Source organism: Sylvia atricapilla, chromosome 2, assembly GCF_009819655.1.
Source record: "Sylvia atricapilla isolate bSylAtr1 chromosome 2, bSylAtr1.pri, whole genome shotgun sequence".
NCBI lineage: Eukaryota > Metazoa > Chordata > Aves > Passeriformes > Sylviidae > Sylvia > Sylvia atricapilla.
Window position 1 is genome coordinate 54,802,251 of NC_089141.1, and position 12,037 is coordinate 54,814,287.

The window sequence follows — 12,037 nt, forward strand, 5'->3', positions numbered from 1 at the left end:
CTGACCTGAAGAGGATTAATGCTACCTAGGTGGAGAACTTTTATTTAATATCTTATTTTCCCATAGGGAAAAAAAGAAAACCAATAAAGGAGAGAAAGATCCAAATAATTCGACCTAAATATCAGGAGCTTTCTGATCTGCTAGAGCCCTGGAGTGCCTTTTGTTCTTACAGGATCTGTGACTATCTTCTGTAGAATATCACCACATCTCTTCTACTCTTCAGGAGCACTGTGTCTTTCTTTGGCAAGTGCATTTCTCTCAAGAGTCACTCTCTCATTTTCTCTGTCTCCAGTGCTAGACCTAACTGCTCTTTATACAGGGAGACCAGGCAAATTTTGGAGCAATATATTTGCCTGAGCCTCTTCCAAAAGAATCCAAGATACTTGAGTGAATGGTGAAAACCAAACTTCTCTCCCACCTTACAGTCAGGCTTTATCCATCTATGTGCAAAACTGCCATGTATGACACTCCACAGCTATCAGCTCTATGTCAGTGGTAGTGTCAGAGGTCTGCTTGTGGACATTGTTAGTCCATGGGATAGAATTGTTATTTGCTGTCCTCTGTTTCATCTAGCAAGTTCTCCTGAAAGTTTTTCAGAAAGAATCTCTGTCTGTTTCTCCCTTGCTGGTTCAAATTCAGGCAGCCCTGAATCAAAATGCTGCTCCCAAGGGATATCTGCAGAACCATAGGGATTTCAATCCCATGGAGCAAATTCATGTCTTTTCATCATCTGCTGGTGGATTTAAGTGTCATTTGCAAGAAAAAAGCTCTGAGGTGGCAATGGTGAGAGCATCACACAGAATGGTTGCAATCATACTGATCAGGTTTGGAGCTTTCGTCATCAAATTGGTCCTTCTCGTTTTCCAGTACCTGACATAGTTTGGGAATAGTTAATAGGATCAGGTCCCTAATGATCTCCAGGTGTGATTTAACCTGAATTACACCTTTCACACGCTGTTTAATTCTTGCAAGGTCATTTAATTTCTAATAAATACCAGTTCTCACATGCTCAGCTGTGTTCTTGTCCTTTAATGCAGTCACTGACAGATGGTAGCAAAATACTCCTTTTATAATGAAATCTGCCAAAGGAGACTGCTTAGGGCCTCAAAAAATATAATTTGCCAAATAAAGAATGGTCTCCGGGAAAGAAAGGAAATACTGTAATGCAGTATATATTAAATAATTTTCCTTAGGCATCTGGTGATCAGTAGCTTTTTCTTATGTCATGGAGGTGACCTAACTGATTTTTTCTAATTATTTATTGCCTCATTCACCTTTGTACTCTTAAAAGTCTTGTTTCTGTGGGTTGACATAAGTAGTGCCTCTAAAAAAGTGTAAATTAACTGCACGAGGATTTGTTATAAAGGTTTCATAGGTACAAGATTTGTATCTGCAGTATGCTGTCAGATTCTTTTATTCATGTAAGGTTTTCACTTACGCTATAATTAGCCCAGTTTCTGGGTGAATTTCACACCCATTTTTTAGACCCAATTATGCCATTTCTCTTAAACCACTATTAATTCCTAGCAGCACTGCTACTGAATTCTGATCTACTTTATGTGACTATGCATACCCTGTATTTTCTCATGGCCTGTGCAAACTTCTTTTTGACAGCTGAATACATCAGAGTGATCTAATTTATTATCTTCTGTGAGGCAGGTAGCATTGGATCATAGAAACTTCTCCAAGAACCTTCAGCTTTCTTCTACGGCCAGTGGTTTGCTGAGCATCTATCTTTGCCACTCATTTCCTCAGGCTTCCCCATAAAATTTTTTTTACTCTTTTATCTTCTGTTCCAACATACAGCTAAGGAAGACTTGATGTGACTTCCTTTGGCATCCATTTACACTGTCCTATAAATCATAGAAAACATTCTGCACAGGCTCAAATCTAGGCATTAAATGAGAATCCATCTGTTCGTTGCTCCCAATGGGATTATAGTTTCTTTCACTGCATCACTGCTTGACAAAATTTCTAATCCCACCTGAAACTGCGAGTGTGCTGTGTTTGGGGCCTGTTATATCAAATACACATCTCTCTGCTCCCACCTTCCCCTCTCAGGAGTTGCTATTTTTAGACTGCTTTTCTGTCTCTGATGAAGTCAAAGTTACATCTCAACCTGTACAGGCTCTGGTGGCATATGCTGCTCTGCTTTTCTGCTGCAGTATCACAAAATCTCTTATCCAGTTCTGTTCTGATCTGTAACCCATTGTCAATACTGGCCTCTTGGAGAAAGTCGTGTAAAACCTTTTATTTCAGTTTCTTGCCTGGGTTTCGTTTCACTGCTTTTGGATGTCATGGCCAGCAGTAGATCAGAATTTGCATTAGCCTTTGGCTCTGTCAGGAGGGGAATTGACAGTGCTGGACAATTTAGAGCATGCTGCTGCTGCTTTAATGTGCCTTGTGCGCTACAACACTACAGGAGTGTTAGTGGCAAGGTGATGTAGCTGCCAGAGCACCCAGGAGCACCATTACTTGAAGAGGGGATCACTGCCAACTCTTGAACTGCAGACTCCCTAAACTAAAACACACAACTAAAACGCCAGCAAATGGCTGACATATAACTACACATAGATCTGTGGCTGGAAGAAATGCCTCAGCTGGCCATTACAGCTGCAACAGCCCCCAGATGCCCCAATGGCCCTCACAGCTCGGTTGGTGTGGGCCAGGGTCTGCCAGAGCCCCTTGGTGCTGGGGGCTGAGGGTGCACATGTGCATGTGTGTCACTTATGTGCACGTGGAGTTCCTTAGCTGCCACATGGCAGCTTGTTCTTCTTCGTGACACGAAGGAACACTTTTTTTGTGTGACAAGTTCTCCTTGTGACGCTTCTTTGTGACAGGAAGCCACAATGCAAATGAGCCATCAGGCGCTGCCTATCCAGCCACTGCCCCTTGGAGCAGGCCTATGGAGAGCACAGACCACGTCACTGGGGGGTTTGGGGTTAGGTTTTTTGTTGTTTCTTTTCCTTTTTCAATTAAAAATGGGGAAGTGTGTGGCTCTTTTTACCCATCACACAGACTGTGAAGGCTTTAGTCATCCATAAAGAGGCACATTTGACATACTTTGGAGTTTATGCCTTTTTTTAGCATGGATTATTCACACCTCCAGAAACGCCTCAGAGCCACCCAAGCCCAGTGTCCCTCTTTTATTGCCAAAAATTCTTGCCAAAAATTTTGGAGCAAGGCACCACACCATGGGTATGTCCTAAATGAGGCCCATCATTTTACCAGATAGTACATATTTGCTTGAAGTTAAGGCTGCCCAGTCCCACAAACCTCCAGCATCTTACCTTGACTCCCTCAAACAGAACAAGAGCACCATTCCTGCACAGTCCCACCTCACACCACGATGTCTCCAACGCCATGCTCTCTGCCTCCGAGGTTTTGCATGGAACTGCTGAGCATTTCACAGAGCAGATGCAGCAGCATGAGTCACTGCCTCACCGAGGAACGAGTTAGTGCACATTGGCTACTCCATGGAAACAGCCCATGGATATGCTTGAATGCTGTGCAATACACTCTAAGGCCACTTGCATGCCTTGGAAATAATTTATTTACTTCACATATACCTAGTCACTCAACTGCCTGGGTACTTCTGATGGAGCATCTGCTATGTGATCTCTCAGAGGAAACACCTGATTCCAAAAAAAAAAAAAAAAGAGCTCCAAGTAGGAGCCTTGACTTGTTTCTCCTTCAGGTTGGTGCTCTTATCCTTAAAACAAGATAGCTTAATGCAAACCATCTGTTAGGAATGGTCTTTCTGAAATGCACTGACCCCCAAAACACGCCTGAGGATTGTTTGGGGTGGGCCAATGCCATGCCAGGCACCGTTTGCAGAGTGTAACAGGGCAGAGGGTTGTGTTCTAGTAGCCAGAAATGTTGTTAGTGACTGCTGAATTTACTCTTATGGCTGTAGCTGAATGTCTCCATCCATGTTCCCTGGAGGCAGTCTTGGTTTACAGCTTTAATAGCTACAAAATGTGAGTTTTCTGACCATCCCCACACTTTATGGCACAATCTCTCCAGCTGTTATAATGAAGAAGCACTAGCAACAAAGTTATTATTTACTCTGCAAGCAAAATTTCTCTTCTTGTCAGCACTTGGCATAAAGGTAGTTCAAAATGTGTCTTAATATTCTGTAAACAAATCAATTATTTATAATTGTCTTGTCTTTAGATGTGAATTAAAGTAATGAATTTTTTTATGAGTTGAAAGGAAGCAGACAAGTTTAATCAAGGTAAATGAAATCTACATGACCACCTGTTTGTTGTTTTAAACTTTATAGGAAATCAATGTATTGACAGTAGCATTGGTCAACCAGGACAGAGAAAAAAACTCAGAGAAACGAAGCCCAGGTCTAAAATCAGAGAAAGAGGCACTATTAATAGGTAAGATAACCCCAAAGAAGATTTCTGAGAACAAAATGCCTTCTAACGCGTTTCTGTTTTGCATATATGTTTACACAGATCTTTGTGCTCATACAAGAAAAAAAGGAAAAAGAAAATGAGTTTTATTTTTTATCCATGTTCTAAATAGCTTTTAGTAAGAAAAATCCTAAAATACAAGTGAACTTTGCCTTTCTGAAAAATTCTGCAGTTTAATGAAAGGCTTTCAGGTATGAAGAAATTGCAGGATCTGCATTTAGACTTGCAGTATGAATGTATGATGACTTTATTTACATCAAAATTTAGCAAGCCGGAGTTGTGTAGCTTGTTATATGATTATTAGACAAAGTGGTGAAGGGGATGGAAATAATATTAGTAAATTACCAAGCAAAAAATATATATACTGCATGTATTAAGCAAGCCAGATTTATGCCTTTGACATTAGGTGAGGGAATTAGCAATATGAATATTTATAAAGAATACCACAAGGACTGTCATACCCTTTACATAGAATAAAATCTTTAAAATAAACTTTTAGATAGTGCCTAAAGCTAAAGCTTATAGGCAGTGGGCCAGCTAGCTGTTATCAGGCATTTAACTACACAGAGCTGACTGTACCCATGTACATGGGAGAGAACTTGCACCATTTACACCCGTGCATATTTTGCTTTTGGTTCCTGTGGGGCAGGTTTTCAGGGAGCACAAGAGCCCACAATTTCAAAGTGCACCCTGTGGTGTGGCAACAGATACATTGACCTGAAAGAACAGGTTTAATTTCATTGGTTTGGTCCTTTCACAAATCAGTGGTATCCTGATTAATGATAGTTCCAAAGCTACCTTAGTTTGTTTAAATGCAACTCATTTTCATCGCCTAGGCACCGGGAGGATTGCTGGTTTATTGCTAAGGCACAGATTCAGCAATTCACAAGTTCAGTTCAGACCAAAGAGGTCATTTGAAAGTGAAGAATGCATTTTAACTTTTAAAGTGTAAGCACTTTAAAGTGTACACAAACTCCCTGTGACTAGTGAGATGCAAAACAGTGGAATGTACAGAAATGCATGACTTCATTGAATTCTGCTTGTTATAATTAAATCTGAAACTTTTAATTGCAGGGGACAGTACTTGATCTTTTCAAAGTTTATTCTGTGAGATAGCACTTATGGGTTTTAAGAACAGAATAACAAACTTTTTTTCTAGGTCACTCACTATTTGACTGTAACAAACAGTGGCATTGCCCAAAGTGGGTCCCATACATCTGCTGTTCAGAGGCACACTCAGATAAACAGAATAACCTCAGTTCAGATACTACTGGTCATAATACTCCACAACTGACGCACTGTTACAGTTCAAGGATTAAAGATTCCTCAAGATGGATTTTATGTTATGTCTTCCTCTGAGGCATGATCAGGTGTGGCAAGGCAAAAATGGGCCTTGCCTCGAACCATTTACTAAGTTTTTCTGTATTTTAAAAAGTACAATGTTGTCTTAGAGGAAAAGAGCATAAAAGAAAAAGAAATAATAAAAAAGTTATCGTGGAACTCCAGTCAATAACTACAAAATATTGAAAAACTACTTACTACTTGCATTATATGAAAGAGCTAGCTTTGAATGTCCTGAGTTGAAAAGCCACAGGAACCACATAACAGATGCAATGACACTGGTAAAATGTGATTTAAGTACAAATTGGATTTCATCTCATCACAGTGTGATGGTCTTGGGTTTTTCTTCTAGACCTCTTGTGTGGTTACCTGTAGTCACCCACAGCACAAAGGTGACTGCTGCTAGGACTTGCCATAGTAAAAAATTATTCAGGACCAGAAGTTTGTAAATGCTGTTTGAAAAGTGGAGGAGGAAGAAAGGTATTCTTTGCAAAGCCAGCCTAAAATGCGTTAAATATTGCTTATCAGTTTCAACCATGGCCAGTACTTGGGGAAAAATGAAATCCAAGATTATCCTAATTCATTCAGCATCAAGAAAGCAGTATGGCCTGCAGTACACAAGATACAGTGACCCATTTTTGTCATTTGTAAGCATTTTTAATCCTGGTGTTTATGATTTAAGTATAAGAAACTTCCCCTAGGGTGGTTCAGCTAAGAAGCCCATCCAAAGAGAGTTGAAAATATTTGTTCTGATTCTTACAGTTCAGCTCTCCCCAAACAGCAAGTAACACACATGCCATTTTGTATTTTCACTGTTTGCTTAGAAGAGGAGAAGTTGGATAGTGCTTTTAATAGCAATACTGATGCCCCAAATCTTGTTTTCTCTGGTCATCATTATTAATGCCACTTGATTTTCATTGCAGAAAACATCTCTAGACTTAGATCCTGACTCCTTCCAAGCCACTTTTAATTCCCATACCTTTTATAATCATCCTGAGAACAACAATGAAGATAGACAGAACATGCACTCTCTTAAGAAAAACTAAATAAGCAAATATGTCAAAAACCATTTGTGTTTTCTTCAGCAGCAGTTAGGGGTAATACGGATTAAACACTTTTCATAACCAGCATCTGCATAATTACTAGAAAAAATTGAGGGAGTGAGGGTTCTGACACAATTGTATGAAACGTTTTCACAACAGAGAATCCAGTGAAGGGGAAAAAAACAATAATTTTACCATTACAATATCCACAATTTTATATTGGTAAATCAAGCATAAAATTAGTAATTGAAATGCTCCCAGCAAGGCTTTGTTTAGAAATTCCTTTATTCATCAGTATATTATCTTGGTCACTTACTTGCTAACTGCTGTCATTCCTGAAGATGAGCTATTGTATTTAGCATGTTACTATGACTGTATTAAAAATGTGCTGTTTTGTTATGTTTATTGGGTTGTGCAAGAAAAATAAGAATCATAATTCATATTGAAAAACTTGCAAGAACAGACTCTTCAGAATTATTTTGCCTATTTTAATGATACAGTGTCCGAGGTAATTTTAATATTTTGTGTCTGTTTTTAATACAGGTATCATATCCACATTTCTTCACGTCCACCCTTTTGGAGCCAATATAGAATATCTTTGGTCTTATATGCAGCAGTTGGACTCTAGGGTAAAAAAAATTTAATCAAAATCTGTTTTCTCTTTAGAAATATTGTATTATTCTTTACTGCAGGTTAAACTCTTCATGCATTTCCATTAGAAAGATAATGGGATATGGGGCTTGGGGGTTTGCAGTCTTTATTCATTTGCAAATTACAGTGCACGTGCTTGTGTTGAGGTCTTTGCCTCACACTGCTTAGCTATCCTTTGTGGCACAGAAGAGCAGAGCCCTAAATGGCAAAGACTAGCAGCTGATTTTAGGACACATGATTCTGAAATATAGCTGAGGAGAAAAAAGGCAGAACAAGAGACAGGCATAGCCAAGGCCATCAAACTGTGCAAGTTTTGGAGATGGCCCTTTTTTCTTTGAAGGGTTGTTAGTTATGTGTCACACTGAACCTTCATGAACACAGGGATGGACCATGTTGCATGTCCATGTGGGAGCAGAGATGACCACATAAAGGAATTGGTTGACTCTACTAATTTTAGTGAAGCTGTGGCCAAGACAAAAGTGAGGCCAGCACAAAACAGTGTGCAAAGTGCTTAATGCATCAGTTCATACAGTCCACAGTCGATACATACCTGTAGGGTAATTTCATTGACTTACTTTTTAATATCTGCTGTAAAATGAGATCAAATCAAGCCTCCAGATGGGCCTATTCCTGTGCACTGAATATTAAACAAGTCACGAGTGAGAAGTTTAAGTGTGAAATGATCAGTTGAATGGTACTCCATTCAATGATTTGTTCCTGAGCAGCCCTTCCAGCCCATAGCTAAGATCAGCTTCCCACTGCTTTGATGGGCTTCATGCTTCGGGATGATCCTGGATCCTTCCTCTGTTTCTATGAAAAAGTGTAGAGCTAAAAGCAGAGGAGATCCTGAACTAGAAGCTCACTGAAATTACAACAGGCTGCACTTAAGAGTGTGGAAGGATGATGAATTTGTTAGGCACTGTCTTCAGGCCATGGCCAATGCTAGGTTTGCTAGTGCTTTACAGCCCACCACCACCCACAATGAATAGGGAGTAGGGGATGGGGACAGGAGAGAGAGGTGAGAAACTGGTGAATTTCAATTATTTTTTAAATGTCTCATTTTATCAAAACCTGATGAATCCAGAACTTCACACCTCCAGCCATTCTTCTGCTTCTCTGTGCCCCTGCCACACGTGCACTTTGCATTGTCTAATCCTGCACCACCCAGTCTGTCCAATCTCCTCAGTTATCATTCAAGTCCTTGCTTAAGACAGCATTTGGCTAAGTTTCAACTGCTTTTTCCCCTGGATGACCTCTTCAGCTCTGTATCTCGAGTGATAACAGCAATCATCCAAAATACGGACTCTCTGGGCTCCAGCCCTGCTGCTCATTGCTTCTGCCCAGTGAGTTCTTCAGCATTCTCGCCCTGCATTGCTGTGGTGCCTTCTTGTGCATGACCGTGGGCTCTGCCCTTGAGGTTTTGCTCATGTGAGTAACATGTGGGCTTCTGTGAGGCTCCAGGGTCAAGCTCTTGATTTGCAAACAGAGCCCTCAAGGTAGGAGCATTGTCTCCATCTCTGCAGCTACCACCGGACCTACCTACTGCATAATAAACACAAGCTGCAAAATTTGACCTCGTTGGTTTATTTTGGAAGCAACTGCTTGTAGAAACAAATTACTTTTTAATAGTGCAATCCAGAGATGCAATCTCAGAGATGAATTTCAATTACTTTCCATGGTTAGCCTGTCATTCCTCGCCTGAACAAGAATGATAAGGTCAGCATACCCGTGTGGGCTGAGGGCTCAGTGTGGAGCTTAGATACATTGCACAAAAGTAACCAGACACCCACTGCTGCCATGTGAGTACTTAAAAGATGGATTGGATCACGCTGAGGCTTTAGAATGCCTCCAACACTGGGTTTTGGTGCCACCTTCAACAAATCATTTAATCTTTCTGCTGCACTAACCTCTACAGAAAAGTAAGAGGCAATAGATATTTTCTCACCCCTCCTTGGGTGTACTGAGGTATAATTAGCACATCTTATGTTTATATACTGTTTTAAAGAGGAAATGTTTCACCATGGAAGGTTTCTGCTAGTATGAATAAGCAGAAATATCATTATTTCCAGAGAAGCCTATCAAACCATGGAGATACCTGTGGATAAGAGACAGACAGCACCTATAGATTTCTTTGCTGTTCCTTTCATTACCACAACTCTAGATGAAGTAGGATAAAATGGCTCATATTCCATGACTGTTCATTTCTTGACTTCCCCAAAGATTATACCAGGAAGGTTGCTTTTGTGAAAGTGTTTTCTGTAATGAGAGCATCTTGCCTATTAGGAAGGTGAGCGGTCATTAATGTTTTGAAATGATAAAAACATGGTGACCAATGCAGAATGGGAGCTTTACTGCCTAATTATCTGAGGCTGCTGACCTGGTATGACTGAGGGAAGATGGCTCCATGGATAGTCAGCCTTCAGTTTGAATCAGCAGGGAGCTGATTAAAAGAAAAACTGGTGGAGCTGGGAGAAGAATTCAAAACTGTGTAGGAAGAGAAGAAGAATAAGGTCCCATCTGCTTCCTCCTCACAAGAACGCCCATGACTGTAGTTTTTAGATGGACTTCAAGTCACACTGTGACCACAGCCCCAACATGGCAGTTGTCATTGCATTACAGTGGGATGCCACCTACAAGAGCAAAATCATTCCTGCAAGGAATCTGCACTTGCTTTGGAGTCTGGGAAGTCATGTCAGGCTAATGTTAAAAAAAAAAAATAAAAAATGGTTGGCTGTTTTCATATGACCTGGATTCATCTACCCCACACCTCTATTATATCTGTTCTTAATGCTTCCTCTTTACAAGCTACAGGGCAGCTTTTTCACTTTAATTTTACCTTTGTTTCTTTCTCAGATCTCTGCAAATGAGATAGAAATGCTTTTGATGAGACTGCCACGCATGTTTAAACAAGAATTCACTGGTGTAGGAGCAACACTGGAAAAGAGGTGGAAGTTTTGTGCCTTTGAAGGAATTAAAACTATCTGACTGTGACTAGTAATGAAGCTATGCAGAAGAAGAAGAATTCCTAGAGCATGGCAGGGTTATAAAGTATTAAAGAAATTTGGGTTTGGGCACATAGTAGTATGTTTTCAAAGTTATCCAAGCCTAATTTTAGTTACATTTGTGACGTCCTCTTGTGAGTGGAAATGTAGTTGTGCACCAGTTCCTAAAATAAAGTAAAATTTTAAAAAAAGTTTCAAAATGTGACAGGTTGTTTCCTATGAAAACTGAAGAAAGATACCACAGTCATAATGATTTCAAAATACTACATGTCCTACATCTAAGAAAAGCTCATTGAGCAAACAGTTAAGGAGAAAGATAACCCGGTTATGATCGCTAAGCCACAGCGATTCATATGTAATATGTAGTAGAACTCATTAAGTTTTGTTATAGAAAGTTCTTTCTGTTTAGTAAGAGAATTGAGTAATTTTACAGTGAGGAAAAGCATACCAAAAGAAAACTTGAAGATGTGTCTGAAGTTATTGTATTTTGTAAATTAAGTTATATGCTGTACCAGGGATTTTTGCCTTATTGAAAGAGGCCTGAAAATGTGATTGGAGTCCTCAAGAATGCTTTATCAAGAATATTATTTTTCTAATGTAACTATTCTCCATTACAAGTTCTTTTAACATGGATTGCATATCAATTTTCATAAACGTGTAAATAAGGAGGAAACCAGTGTTACTGTATTGTATTTGGTATGTAACATTCAGGTTTATGCATCAAAATAAATATTCAGTTGCATTACTGTTACAAATTTTATAGCAGATATATTAATTTTTATCAATAAATATGACTTCTACCATATTGTTTGTGTAAGTATTTCTTCTGACGTTACTGAATTTTAATTGATCCAGCAAGAGTCTCCTGGAATTTATCTTTCCCCTACCTGAACTATGAATTTTGGATAACTTGGTTAAATTAATTACAAATCAAAAAAGATCTTGCAATATTAGCTAAGATAAAAATAATTTAAAATATTGGTAGAGGAAGTACCACCATAGACATCTGATTTTTTTTTTTCAACAAGCTGATGAATGAAAAATGAACACATTCAAATTTCCCATTTTCATTGTTGTGTTGAGCAAGAGCTGCTGTGGGTAAGAAGCAGCAACTCCCTCTTTGCCACAACCCTGTGCAGGCAGAGAAGCCAGTCATGAGACAGCTGGTCCTATGGAGTGGGGCACCAACAGCGGGAAATACGGAAAACTGAAACAGATACAGAAGCATCCAGATACATGTCAGACTTATGTTTAGCTCAGGTCCTTCAGTGAACAGCAATTAGTGTCAAATGCATTTTGATTTTGCAGTGAAGGAACTCTCCAACGTGGCTTTTGGTGATTGGCATTTTAGGAACTATTTCTCTTCTGGCATCTACCTGGAATATAGAAATTTAAAATGAAATGCTAATTGTGTACAAAAGGGGAAAAGAAAGAGGCTTAGCAGGTCTATTATGGGGAAAAATTATGCTTTCAGGCAGTACACACAAAAATTAAAAAAATCAAGTACATCTCAATTATGGTTGCTATAGAGCCTGTGATAAGTTACTCAGGTGAAACTAGTAATTATATGCAGTTA

The 12,037-nt window shown here is 39.4% G+C and overlaps 1 protein-coding gene across 6 annotated transcripts in view; it reads left to right on the forward strand.

Moving 5' to 3' along the window:
• The window catches only part of ENOX1 (ecto-NOX disulfide-thiol exchanger 1), a 307,210-nt gene extending 295,944 nt beyond the window's left edge, over positions 1–11,266 (forward strand). For all 6 annotated transcript variants that reach the window (XM_066313327.1, XM_066313322.1, XM_066313323.1 and 3 more), the window contains 3 exons: positions 4,286–4,388; positions 7,352–7,437; positions 10,313–11,266. In XM_066313327.1, coding sequence (XP_066169424.1) covers positions 4,286–4,388; positions 7,352–7,437; positions 10,313–10,444 — 321 coding nt within the window. In that variant the 3' untranslated portion in view covers positions 10,445–11,266. The remainder of the gene's footprint in view (positions 1–4,285; positions 4,389–7,351; positions 7,438–10,312) is intronic.
• Positions 11,267–12,037: the final 771 nt, after the last annotated feature.